Source organism: Mastigoproctus giganteus, chromosome 4, assembly GCF_048544385.1.
Source record: "Mastigoproctus giganteus isolate SK-2022 chromosome 4, ASM4854438v1, whole genome shotgun sequence".
Taxonomy (NCBI): domain Eukaryota; kingdom Metazoa; phylum Arthropoda; class Arachnida; order Uropygi; family Thelyphonidae; genus Mastigoproctus; species Mastigoproctus giganteus.
In genome coordinates, this window is record NC_143578.1 from 12,679,739 (window position 1) to 12,694,513 (window position 14,775).

At 37.4% G+C, this 14,775-nt stretch overlaps 1 protein-coding gene across 2 annotated transcripts in view; it reads left to right on the forward strand.

Annotated features, from left to right (window-relative positions):
- Zip48C (Zinc/iron regulated transporter-related protein 48C) overlaps positions 1–14,775 on the forward strand; it is a 306,574-nt gene that overhangs the window by 97,293 nt on the left and 194,506 nt on the right. For both annotated transcript variants that reach the window (XM_090371366.1, XM_090371368.1), the window contains one exon: positions 9,666–9,735. In XM_090371366.1, the coding sequence (XP_090227492.1) occupies positions 9,666–9,735 (70 nt within the window). The remainder of the gene's footprint in view (positions 1–9,665; positions 9,736–14,775) is intronic.

The window sequence follows — 14,775 nt, forward strand, 5'->3', positions numbered from 1 at the left end:
TACAGCATGTCCCACCACTTTTTCTTACTATTGAATACACAATGAATTGTCAAACTAATAGAGCAAGCTTATCTGCGAAAAGATCTAAACCTCCCAAGGACTTCCTAATTCATTTCACAAATATACGTGGTCTCAATTCTAATCTCAACGATGTCCATTTCCACTTGCAGTCTGCCAAACCCTATGTACTTTTTCTGACAGAATCTCAGTTATCGGTTGATTCAACTACTGCTCATCTCAGATGCCCAAATTATTCGCTGTACGATTCCTTTCGCCTCAAAGGTGGTACTTGTGCATATGTCCGTTCTGATATTCCCTGTCAGAGACTTGGCAATTTGGAATCTCCTCTCTTTGATCTTCTCTGGCTTAAAATCTCTCTACTTCATTGTGTCAAATTCATCTGTTGTCTCTACCGTTCTCCCAACTCCGCTAATCACTTGGAGCTCTTTGATTTCCTCTCTTTGCAACTTGACTTTCTCCAGTCCAACTTTCCTAACAGTGAGGTATTTTCCTTGGTGATTTTAATGTTCACAACTCCAGCTGGCTTCCGTTTTCTAGTCACACGGACCCAGCAGGTCGAGATGCTGAGGCTTTTGCAATTACTAATGACCTAGCCCAGATTGTTCATTTACCTACAAGAATACCGGACAATCCTAATCATACAGCCAATACGCTTGATCTTTTTCTCACAAACAACCCTTCTAAGTACACAGTCGAAGTGAGAGGTCCTTTAGGCACTTTAGATCACAACTTGGTGATTGTCTCTTCTCCAATGGAACCTTTATCTCATGGCTATTCCCAACCTCGTGTTGTTTGGCATTACAAGAATGCAAAATGGGATGACCTGCGAGACTTCTTTTCTTCTTTTCCTTGGTCGGATTACTGTTTCAAAACTTGTGATGTCAACGTTTGCTCAGATCGTGTCAGTGAAATTATTCTTGAAGGAATGGAATCCTTTATCCCACACTCCACTTTAAAATCTCGCCCTTTATCTAAACCTTGGTTTTCCAATAAATGTGCTAAGACTGTCCAAGAGAAGAACGTTGCATATCGTAATTGGCTTGTTTCTAATTCTTCAGATTCATTTTCTGCCTACACCAAAGCTCGCAACAATTGTAAAGCAGTTGTTAATCAGTCCAAACTAGAGTTTGAACAGGCTAAGAGTAGAAAACTTGCTTCTTGCCCTAATGGTAGCCGAGCATTCTGGTCTTTTGCTAAAGCTATTGGCCGCAACTTTTGCTCATCTCTGCTCCCACCTCTGTCCAAACCAGATGGTTCTGTTGTCACTTCAGCCAAGGATAAAGCTGACCTGCTAGCATCCCATTTTTCTTCCAGCTCATGTATTAATGATCTTGGTAAAACACCTCCCACCATTCCCAACACGCTCCATTCAATGCCTCCTGTGGTCTTCTGTTAAAAGGATATTAGAAGGATTTTGATGAATCTTGATGCTAAGAAAGCTCCAGGTCCCGATGGTATTTCTCCACTTGTTCTCAAAACCTGTGCTCCTGAACTTACTCCTATTCTTTGCCGCCTTTTTTCACTTTCTTATTCCAAAGGTGTTTTTCCTTCTGCTTGGAAATTTGCTCATATCCAGCCAGTTCCTAAAAAGGGTGACAAATCCTTCCCATCCAATTATCGTCCCATTGCAATTACTTCTACTCTTTCTAAAGTAATGGAGAAATCAATTAACCGCCAACTCTTAAACCACCTAGAAACCGTCCGTATGATCAACAATCGCCAGTATGGATTCCGTCAGTGTCGATCCACTGGTGATATTCTGGCTTATGTTACCCATTTATGGACTAATTCAATATAAAGGTTCGGTGAAACACAAGTAGTTGCTCTTGACATCTCAAAGGCTTTTGATCGTGTTTGGCATAAAGGTCTTCTAAACAAGCTTCCATCTTATGGTTTGCCAACTGTTTTTAGTAATTGGTTATCCAGTTTTCTCACTGATCGCTCACTGAGGGTGATGGTAGATGGCTCTCTGTGTTCTAACTTCTCCACTAATGCGGGTGTCCCCCAAGGTTCAGTTCTTTCCCCCACTCTTTTCCTCTTGTATATCAATGACCTTCTTCCATTGACTGGAAATCCTATCCATAGTTTTGCCGATGATAGCACATTGCATTCAACTTTCCATTTTGAGAAACCTTGTCCTGCTCAATCAGCTTTAACTTCTCGAAAATCTGCTACCAATTCCTTAAATGCCGATCTTCAGGTAATTCTCCAGTGGGGCAAAGACAACTTAGTTGATTTCAGCCCTTCTAAAACTCAGTCTTGTCTTATATCTCGCAAAAAGGATTCTTCTGCTCCTATGCTTATGTTTAGTGACACTCCGATTTCTAGGCAAAATGATATATCTCTTTTGGGGATTACCCCAACTTCTAATCTCTCTTGGCACAAGCACATTACAAATATTGCTTCCTCTGCATCTAAAAAACTTGGTTTTCTCTTTCGCTCTCGGCGTTATTTTTCTTCCAAACAGTTGCTCACTCTGTATAAATCGCAAATCCGCCCTGCCATGGAATATTGTTCCCACATCTGGGGTGGTGCCCCCAAAACCTCTCTCAGGCTTCTTGATTCCATTCAGAAGAGGGCAGTTAGGTTAATTAATGATTCATCTCTAACAGAGTTTCTCCACTCGCTTTTGCATAGACGCACTGTTTCTGCTGCATGCCTCTTCTACAGATACTTCCATGGGCACTGTTCTTCTGAATTGGCTTCTATAATTCCCGCTCTCTCTTTCAAAACAATCCGAACACGTGCCGCCACCAGCCAACATCCATTTACTGTCCAACTTCAAACCCACAGAACCAACTTTTCATCTTCGTCATTTATTCATTCAACTGCCATTTTCTGGAACAACCTTCCTTCATATGTATTTCCTGAAAATTACAATCTACAGAAGTTCAAGTCCAATGTCAACAAATATCTTCTTTCGTCTTCTCAACCTTCAACCCAAGCACGGTACTAAGTACTATAGGTTCTAATACCTCTCGTGTTTGGGGTTCACATAAAAAAAAAAAAAAAATATATATATAATTGGATAGATCTCTTCTGTCCCAGATGCTTTATTTATGTTTAGCTTCAGTTTCTTTTCCAATTTACTCTTGGTTATAACAAAAACATATTGCTTCTGTAGTTTAATATACAGTGGCGGACAAAAAAACTGCATCACCTTAAAAAAGGAACATTTATAGTGAAACGTATAAGCTATTCTTTGATTACAGTAATTTTGTTTGTCGCAAAGCAAAGGTATTGCGTTAGATAATGCTTCTGTTGCATCAGACTGTAATTGCGAGGTATTGCATCAACTGTTTCTATAAATACAGCATTGGAAGGGTATACTTGCTCATTAGTATCCTGTTTTGCAGAGGTGTAAGCATGGCTCCATATGTTCAGTTGACAGCAAGAAAAAAAAGTGTACCTGTTGCACTGTCCCAGGAAGGGCTTTCTACACGTGCTATCGCTGATAAAATAGGCTGCCACCAGTCAACAATGTCCCAGGTGCTGAAATTAAAGCAGGAAACTGGTGATGGGAAGAGAAGACCTGGATCAGGCCATAAGAGAGTTACTATGCCTTCCCAAGATTGATTTATGCCTTTGTAATCGCCATGCTAGTGCTCCTGACTTTGAGATGGCCTCTGGCATTGAAACAAGTGCACAACCTATCCAAAGATGACTTTCAGAATGTGGTCTGCATGCCTATCGGCCCAAGAAGAAGCCTTTGTTGACCCAACAAATGAGGAAGAAGCGACTTGCTTGGGCTAAAATGCATATTTCATGGACAAAAGAGCAATGGGACACCGTCATCTTTTCTGATGAATCGAAATTCAACCTGCATGGCTTGGATGGGAAGTGATATGTCAAAAGACAATCGGAGGCATACCATCTTGACTGCATAACACTGGCTGTAAAGTTCCCCACTGATCAGATGGTCTGGGGATGCATAACAAGCAAAGAGGTGGGGCAGATTAAGTTTATTAACGAAATGGTGAATGCAGAAACCTACACTGCTATCTTGGAGGAGTGCCTGAAACCCGTTATTAGGGATCACCACACAGATGTCCAAAACTGCATTTTTCAACAGGACTCAGCACCTTGGCACACAGCAAAATTGGTAGGTTTTATGCTATTTAGATTTAATGATGAGTTTGTCTTCTTGTCTCATAAGGTTAAAAATATACATACACCAATGTTTTCCCTTGTGTTTCTCCCTTAAGGTGCAGTCATACATTAGCATTAGTAGAGGCATATGATGCAAGAAAGCAAGCTTATGCAGCATCAGCCAAAAAAAAAAAAAATGCACCCATTTCACCCCTCCATTCGTTCCAAATACCTGTCCAGCTCAGCCTTAAATTTATTTAGGCTATCAACTTCCACACAAAGGATGGAAGTCTGTTCCACCAACCAACTATCCGCTGACTAAAGGCAAACTTCTGCTTATCTATCCTACATCTGTCTTTCCTCAATTTGAATTTATGCCCTCTCAGGTGATTATTCTGAGCAAGAGGAAGAATCCCATCATCACTGAGCATGCTCAAACCATTCAAGGCTTTATACACCTCAATCAGATCACCTCGCAGGTGCCTAGTCTCCAGACACTAATTTGCAAACTTAAGCCTTCCTTCGTAAGAGCATCCCTTTGTTCCATTCACTAATCTTGTTGCCCTTCTCTGTACTCATTGAAACAGCTCTACATCCTTCTTAAAATGAGGCTTCCAGACCTGTATACAGTACTCAAGGTGTGGCCTGACCATTGCCTTATGCAAGGAGAATCACCACCTTATCTCTGTGGCGCCTCCATAGCCAGGTGGGCAAGAGCAACAATGCGTAGCACACGCTTCTTGATTAGACCAGGGTTCGAGCCCGTGACCACCAAATACGGAGGATGCAGAAAGGTCGGAATGACCACCGCATATCCCCGGAACAATATGGCCTAAAAACCAAATAACAAAAACCTTATCTCTGCTAGAAAAATTTCTGTATATCGTTGACAAGACACCATGAGCTACTCTTGCAGACCATCTGCCCTGCTCAGAAAAGGATCTGGGGTTAATTTTCAGGCTTCTTACCAATACCCATCATCTGATGATGGGTATTGGTAAGAAGCCTGAAATGTCACTTTATGTATAGTAATTTAGGCAAATAGCTTAATAAACTATATTATTAATTTCACTTGGTATATGAATGGTGTTAAATGTAGTAATAATCTTAATGGAAAACAATCAAGTAACGTACTTCCCCAACTATATGCAAGACGTTTATCAAACTAACAGGGAGCTAAATAATTTTTTAATAACTGAGAGGAAAGTGGAAGAGAAATTGTTGAAGCTAAATACAAAAAAGACACCTTGAGCTGGATTGGATCTATACAGTTAGCATTAGCAGAGGCATATGATGCAAGAAAGTAAGCTTATGCAGCATCAGCCAAAATTCATACCAAATGACTGTCCAGCCATTCATACCAAATGACTGTCCAGCTCAGCCTTAAATTTATTTAGGCTATCAACTTCCACAACAGCAAAAATGAAAGTCTGTTCCACCAATCAACTACCCGCTGGCTAAAGGCAAATTTCCGCACATCTATTCTACAACTGTCTTTCCTCAATTTGAAACTGTGTCCTCTCAGGTTCTTAATCTGAGCAAGAGGAAGAATCCCATCAGCATTCAGCTTGCTCAACCCATTCAAGGCCTTAAACACCTCAATCAGATCACCTTGCAGGTGCTGCAATTTGCAGAACTTAAGCCTTTCTTGGTAAGAGCACCCCTTTGTTTCCCTCACCAATCTTGTTGCCCTTCTTTGTACTCATTCTAGAAATTCTACATCCTTCCTAAAATGAGGCCTCCAGACCTGTACACAGTACTCTAGGTGTGGCCTGACCATTGCCTTGAACAATGGGATAATCACCTCCTTGTCCCTGCTATTTATCATTGATAAGACTCCATGACCTGCCCTGGCAGCCCGTCTGCTTCACTGAACTTCATATCTGACTGCACAATTATCCCCAGGTCTCTTTCACTTTCCACTTCCCTAAGTATAGTACCACACAGTTGGTATGTTTCTCTTGGGTTATTCAGTAGTTTGCAGTACTTTGTATTTGTCAATGTTAAACTTCAGTTGCCACTTCTCAGCCCATTTTCCCAACTTATCTAGATCCAGTTGGAGTAGCATACTGTCTTTATTGTCAACAACCCTGACAACCTTTGTATCATCTGCAAACTTAGACATTATGCCTGATATACCTTCATCAATATCATTGATAAATACACAAAACAACAATGGGCTGAGCACCAAACCCTGGGGAGCACCACTAATAACATTTTTCCACGAAGAGCAGTGTCCATTGATTACCACACTCTGTCGTCTGCCACTCAACCATCCCTTTATCCATTGTAGCAACTTATCCTTAATGCCATACCACTCCAATTTGTACAGCAGTCTTCCATGTGCAACGGTATCAAAAGCTTTCCTGAAATCCAAGTATATGATATCAAAATTATTTTTTGCATCCAGTTCCTTTGTGACCACATCATTGTATCCATTAAAGTTGGTCATACAAGGCTTCCCCCTTAACAAACCCATGCTGTGTCTGAACTGTTACTGCAGACTTGTCTAGGCGATCCTGCATCACTTCTTTAACTGGTGACTCCATTATTTTCTCTGGAACAGAAGTTAAACTAACAGGTCTATAGTTACTTGTGACACCTTTTGAACCCACTTTGAATTGGTGATACATTTGCACTCCTACAGTCCATGGGGACCTTCCCTGAGTCAAAGGAAACTCTCATAATTATGGCTAAGGGTTTGCTTACTTCTTTTGCTGCCTCCTTTAATATAACTGGATAGATCCCGTCCACCCCAGGTGCCTTCCTTAGGTTTAACTTCAACAATTTCTCCTCCACATTGCTCTCAGTTATTACAAAATCAGTTACTCAGCATGATCATTAATAGTCAACCCACCTACATTAAGCATTCCAGTCTGATTCATCTCTTTCCTTCTAGAGTTCACATAAGTAAAGAACTCTTTGCTGTTTTTCTTTGCACCCTTTGCCAAAGGTTTCTCATAATCTGCCTTCGCCTTCCTAACCTCCTTTGTGACTTGATTACAGACATATTTTATATGTGCCATAGGCTTCTGCGTCACCTGATAATTTATATGCATTCCATACATTTTTCCTCTCTACCACGAGCTTCATTAATTCATCTGACATCCATTTAGGCCTAAACCTTGAACAGTATTTCTTAGTTGGTATGAAAAACCTAGTAGCCTCCAAAATTAAGTCCCTGAAGGCTTCCCATTTAGAATTCAACACTCGTAACATCATCAGTTGATACCACTGTATTGATTTTAAAACTGTCTGAGACCCTAGTAGTCACCTTTACGAAAGAAAAACCCCTTCCCTTTATGCTTGATGATAGTTATATCTTTAAGTAAAGGCGCCTCGGTAGCCAGGTGGGAAGGAGCAGCAGTGCGTAGACCTGCTTCTTGATTAGACCGGGGTTCGAGCCCGTCACCACCAAATACGGAGGATGCGGAAAGGTCAGGGAATGACCACCGCATATCCCGGAGCAATATGGCCTTAGTTGCTAATGCTCCTAAAAAATCCAAATAACAAAATAATCTTTAAGTAAATCCCACGTCAGTACATTGTGATCACTGTCACCCAGTGGTTCCTTTATCTGCAAATTCTTAATGCCAGAATAATCACTGCTGATTATCAGATCAAGAGTATTACTCTCTCTGGTTGCCTTTCGAACATGTTGCTTTAGAAAACAGCTGTCCAATAAATCCACAAAAGGCTTGCTAGTGTGCAAGTGACCATCCCACAAGTTCCACTCAATATCTGGACAGTTAATATCCCCAATTATAAGACATTCTAATTTACTGGCCCACTCTGTTTCTCTGCACAATTGCTTATTATACTCATCAGTTTCATTAGGCCTATAACACACACATACTCACATTTTCCCTTTCCCAGTGCTTATGTCACACCAAACTGACTCAACAGTGCATTGTCCACCAATGTCAATTGTATGCACTTCCTTAGATTTGAAGTGTTTCTTTACTAACAGCATAATCCCTCCTCCCTTCCTGTCCTGTCTATCCTTTCTGTACACATTGTACTCACCAAATTCCAATTCTGCACTGCTTATATCTGTTTGACACCTTGTCTCTGATATCCCATCAATATCCACCTTTGATGTCTTGAACAGCCCTTCAAACTCATCAAATACATTAACTATACTCCTCTCATTGGTATACATGCACCTGTTTCTACTTTGTTTCCCTAACACAGCCCATGTATTTACTTGTTCCACAATCACTCCCAGCAGTCCTGGAAATCTCCAGCACTTTGCTTTCCACGTTGCTGCTCATTCTAATAGACGCAGTGCAAGAATCACTTTTGCCTCTTCCTGCGGCCACTGTTAATCTTTTAGTCTGTGTATCTCTCCAAGACTTGCGCTTACATTCAACTCGAGACAAATACCATCATCCACAATTCCAGCAGTATTATTCTGTTTGCATCATGTTGAAAGCTGCACACACACACACACACACACACACACACACACACACACACACACACACACACACACACACACACACACACACACACACACACACACACACCATTAAAAATAAAAGCATTTAAAATCAAGCACTCACTAGCTGAGTGCAGATAAATAACAGGATTGTGTTAGACTTTGTATGTTATTGGGTTCAGCATATTAATTGCAGAAATTTTGAAATAATGTCGCCAAACCTCAAACAAATAGTACCATCTGCTTTAATTTTGATTGCAATTTTTTTACATTATGGCAGTAGGTAAAAACATTCTATTATATATTGTAGTCTGGTAAGTAAATACATTAGAGCAATCAAAGCATTCTCTAAAATAATAATATAAAACCATGATGTACATTGAGAACTGCAAATTAAACAGTTTATTGAAATATAATAGGAGGAATTATTCCAATGCATCCAATACACTGAATTAATTTGCTATTTAATGACATTTTCAGATCCAGTTTTGGTATCTGTTATCAAATCTATATTAGGAAACAAAGAAAAGGAAATTATAGTTTAACAAGAATATTTTCACTTTATATTTTCAAAATAACTCTAGTGTATAAGGCAGAATTTGTAAAGTAACTAAATAGAGAAAACCTAGATTTTTACCTGAAAAGAAACTAGTTATAAAGTTTGATTTTGAATTAACTATAGAAATATTTGCTCTAGATGATCAGTAACACTTTAATTAATTAAAAGTACATTAGAGTGGTATTGATATTACATTTAAAAAAATTTTTAAGGTTGATGTTAGGGATGAATCTGGAAAGGGTCCAAAATAAATATAGGAATTGGTTTCCTGTATTAGGAAGAAATTTCATGATTGTACCATCACCTAAAGGAAATCATCTAGCCAACAGGAAATAAATAGTGGCCATTGGCGGGTACAGGTTTCTATCAATTGGCTTTTATCCAGAAACATTAATTAGGAAGATTGCTACTGTAATTTAGTAAATAGAGTATTTAAGGTATTTGCAATACTATAATTCTATGGAAAGTGGATTAGTTTCATTGCAGTATTTTCAGTAATATTAAATATAAGTTTTAATTCTGTATGGTACAAGGTTATCATTTTCATTATTTCAGAGGGACTTGCTGTAGGAGTAGGATTTGGTGCTATTAATAAAACAGAATCAGCAACTTTTGAAAATGCAAGGTAAGATTTTTTTTAAATTTATTAATTTAATAAAATAATAAAAATAATAAAAGATAAATACAGAAATTTTCTTTAATAGATATATATAGCAATCTTCTTTAATAAATATATATATAGCAATCTTCTTTAATAGATATATATAGCAATTTTCTTTTGGATAGTATTTTATTTTAAAGTAATTTGTTTATTTTATATAACATAGATGTATAATTTGTTTATTAACAAGTTAATGATTAAAGAGCAGCTTAAAATATAAAAATTATTTCAAATTACTCCCTAACTAAATTAGTATTAGAACCAGCAAAATGATGCAAAGAAACTAGACTTATGGACCATTATAAAAATGAAATACTGCTTGAAATAAAAAAAATTATCACTTGAGGTTCTTTTGTATTATAAGAGATTATTTTTAATGAAATGCAGGGAACTCTCTTGGATTGTTTTGAAAGTAGTAAGCAATATAACTTTTTTTTAACGTTTTCATCTTAAGGGAAGCATCTTAATTGGATGGGCATTTTTTTCTTTTCCTGTTTTATGACCAAATAATTTTGAAATTTTTAGGGCAGAGCATAGAATATACTCTTGTTGAAAGTGTCACTAGTTATATGCTCCCACATCAATCGACAATATTTCTTATTATATATATTTTTTTGGATTTACAACAAAACTGTATTGCAGATGAATATTGAAATGAGAAACCTTTCTTTTTGATTTTGTCTCTCTGGATTAATTATATGTTTATTCGAAAATTGTAGATCTCTTAAAGTACCATTTATAACTGACACAATATAATAGCGTAGCTTAATTTGTTTATTTGTTTTTTTAATATGTTTATTATTTAAAAAGTATATAATATTTTTTTAATAAAATTAACTCTTCATGATTGATTGCAGTAGCAAAACTACCATATTGTCAGGTTTCCTGTTGTGTAGGGACAGGCGGAATCAGGGGCTATGTAGCTGTTATGGTATAGTATAGATGTTGAACAGCATGGCATGGGGCTTTCAAAAATCTAGTTGAGGATTTAGTTTCACTTGCAAAGTTTGATCGTCTGGTATCATTGTCCTAATTTCCTCATCTTAAAATGATGTACAGCTTAGAAAAAATAAGAAACAAAGCATCTAGTGTGGATTTCATTAACCCTTTCATGAGCTATTTGTTCAATTTGATTATGATGGACTCTGCAGGCTGAGTTTCTTCATGAAATTTGAAGTTTTGTAAATATAAAAGTTTTGTACATAAATTTTAAATAATTCTTTGGTTTGGCTTTGGTTGCCCATCATTAGAATAAAATTATTGTTAAAAATCAAACTAGAGAAAAGCAAAGAAAAGTTAATAATAAATAAATAAAATAACCTTATTGTTACTTTTTATATCCTCTTTATCCATTTATGTACCATTTGATTTAATTTCCTCTATTTGTTCATCGGAATTCCTGAACATTTCTTCAGTTCCAGCTTTTTTTGCCCAAATCAGATTGATGTCCTCCTCCAATTTTCACAGTTATTTTCTTACTGCCATTGCTTATCTTTGTTTTCAACTATAGTAGACAATTGTTAATAATTTTAACAGATTTTAGAATTCCAGAAAACAGAGTTAAGAAATATAAGGGGTGGGGGGGAATGTAAGTTAACTGAAAGCCATATTCAAGTGGAGAATTAAATATCAGATACATTCAAATTGAGCACTGGTAAACATGAATTTTAGCTAGACAGTAGTAGTTGTAGCTCCCAGCAATTTCTATTAACGTGTATTTTCTAAGTGAAATGTCTATGGTCTAAACCTGGTATAAACCTAATAAAGAGTTTTATATGGCATTAGTTTATGGGCAACAGCCATTATGGCATTTATGGTACATTGATATTTTCCATAATGCAAACTTAGCTTAAACTAATTACCATGTTTATATGTTAATATCCTACCCATTGGACTGTTTTATGTTTGATACATAGTAGCCCCTCTCTCTCTCAGGGGGGGGAGAGTAGTTATCAGTGACCAATCCACCTCCCTAGTTAGTTTGGAAATAATGCTTTATACAGTTCTGTCATAAATATTCCAAGGCATTAGTTAAAAGGAGCCAGATACACCATTGTTAAATAAACAGTAATTTATTATCATTGACAGTATTAGAAATAATAATGCAACCCTATTCTCAGAATGGCTGAAGGGTATTCAGGATTACAATTTGCCTTTATAAAGTAGCATCACAGCTTCATCCTAAAAACATATGGGAAAGCAAGAAATCACTTTGCAGTTTGTGTTTTGAATGCCTTGAAAATTGTTTTGTTAAAAGGAGAAGGGAATGTGTAACATTAAACTTCAAGTGTATCTGTAATGCAAAATTCAGAGGGAATTAATAGTGTTTTGAGACTTATGTGGAGGGAGGGAAAAACACTAACAGATACTAGGTGATATTTAAAAATCCCTAACATATATGCTAAAAATGACAATTGAAGGAAGACATGCTACTTTACACAAACCGTTATATACAGAAATGACTACAAATGAATGAGGGGAATTACCTCGGTACTGGAATGCTTCGATGCTAACTTCTCCTTAGTTTACATGAATTTAAAATTAATTTAAACAAATTCTCCACACTCGGAGAGGAAACATTAATGATCAAATGTACCCAGAATCAGTGGTTCAAGCGCTCTAAACCCGACTTCAAAACACATCAAACCATCAACCAATATCAGCAAGCAAAAGGAGATATTATGTCTATATTATAAAAATGAATACGAATAAGTTAAAAAAAATTATTTACTTTCCTTAAGTGGACTAAACTTTTCGATGTATGTCTTGATCACAGGATAGTAAAGCACAAAATTAATGAATGACAGAATTTTAAAGCAGAGAGATCAGTTGTCTTACACGCGCATGTAAAAAAACAAAAAATCTGAAGTAGGATAGGAGCGATGCACATTGATGGAATTCCGGGGCAATTTAATTTCAAGGGTTTCCACTATTAATAATTAAAGATTTTGAATATTAAGAATTTTGGCCTTGTTAAACAAGAAAAGGTGCCCATTGCTAACAGCGTGGAAGCTAATTCTGAAGCTGCAGAACGGGAAGCAAGGACAGAAGCCATGTGTTGTTTAACCCTCGTATTCAAATTACAACATGTTCATTCCTGATATGATGAGTCACAGTCTCTGCAAGATATGTTGTAAACTAAATCATTTGTTTGAAACGTAAAGGAAGATTGGATAGAATGATTATTTAGGACTGCCTTTAATTTCCTCATGGGTTTTTGAAACTATTTTGAATTCTGTGTCTTTGAAATTTTGATTCAACTGTTTATGCCATTGTTCAATGTATGGAAAAGAAATAAAATATATTTTTTTACCATATTATTATTATTAGCTGGTATGGTTTGTTGTAACTGATTTTTTGCTTGTACTTTTATATGGTTAGGGTATCCTCAGTTTTGAAATCTGTTTGTTAATATTTGTATTTCAGTATTTAAAGCAGATATAGACTGGAACTTGTGGTTTGGCCACTCACACACTAGCAAGGCTTTTGTAGATTTATTGGATGATTGTTTTCTACAGCAGCATGTTTGGGAGTCAACCGGGAAGGAGGGGAGTAATACTCTTGATCTGATTATCGGCAGTGATTATTCATTCATTAAGAATCTGCAGGTAAAGGAACCACTAGGTGGCAATGATCACAGTCTACTGATGTGGGATTTACTCAAAGATGTGACTACCATCGGGGGGTAAAGGGAAGGGATTTTGCTTTCATAGAAGTGACTATGGTGGTCTCAGACAGTTTAAATTCTATATAGTGGGACAAACTGATGATACCAACAGCAAATTCTAAATGGGAAGCATTCAAGGAAGTTATCTTGGAAGCTACCAGGCTTTTCATACCAACTAAGAAATACTTTTCAAAGTTTAGGTTTAAATGGATGTCAGATGAACTAATGAGACCCTTGGCAGAGAAGAAAAATTCATGGAATGCATATAAATTATCAGGTAACAGAGAAGCCTATAGCAGATATAAGCTTGTCTGTATAGTAAGTCACAAAAGAGGTTAGGCAAGCAAAGGCTGATTATGAAACATCCTTGGCAAAGGATGCAAAGAGTAATGGCAAAGACTTCTTTACTTATGTAAACTTTAGCAGGAAGGGGATGAATCAGATTGGTTCACTTGATATCGATGGTTCAGCTGTTGGTGATCTTACTCAGGTGGCTGACAAACTGATGAGTATTTTGCATCTGCATTCATACATGAGGAGTTATTAATGGAGGAGAATGCAGAAGTTTATCAAACTGTAACAGGGAGCTAAAGAATTTTGTAATAACTGAGAGCAAAGTGGAGTAGAAATTGTTGAAGTTAAACATAAGAAAGACACGTGTGGTGGATGAAATCCCTCCAGTTATATTAGAGGAGGCAGCAAAGAAAGTAAGCAAACCCTTAGCCATGATTATGAGAGCATTGTTGGACTCAGGGGAGGTCCCCACAGACTGGAGATTTGTTGTTAAAGTATCCCCAATTCACAAAGGGGGATCAAAGGGTGACACTAGTAATAGTAATTACAGACCTATTAGTTTAACTTCTGTTCTGGGGGAAATAATGGAGTCATTGATTAAAGAAGCACTGCTGTTCGTGGACTAATATTAGTGGCCCCGGATGCCAAGCGTTTTCCGTGGCCAAGCGATTTTCTGAGCTCTATAAAGCGATTCAAAGCGTTCTCCTTTAAAGGAATCACTCTTCTTTTAAGTTCCCCGTTAGTTTCTCTTAAGGTCTTAAAAAAAGCACTGTAGACTTCATCTTACAAGTTGTAAGTTAAGTCAGGAAAGAAAAGACAACTTTCCTTTTAATTTTATTAGAGTTACTAACCCAACTAACCTAACAACCGCTTGGCCACTCGTGGCATTACTCCTGCCTCCCTGTGGCGGGGCCGGTAACCTGAGTGGGAAAGCCAACCCTCAGGGCCAAAAGGAGTATAAAATGGACAAAGAAACCTTTCCCTCACTTGATCAGTTGAGATCACCTACTGATCAAGACCAACCCGATCATGACTCTTATCAA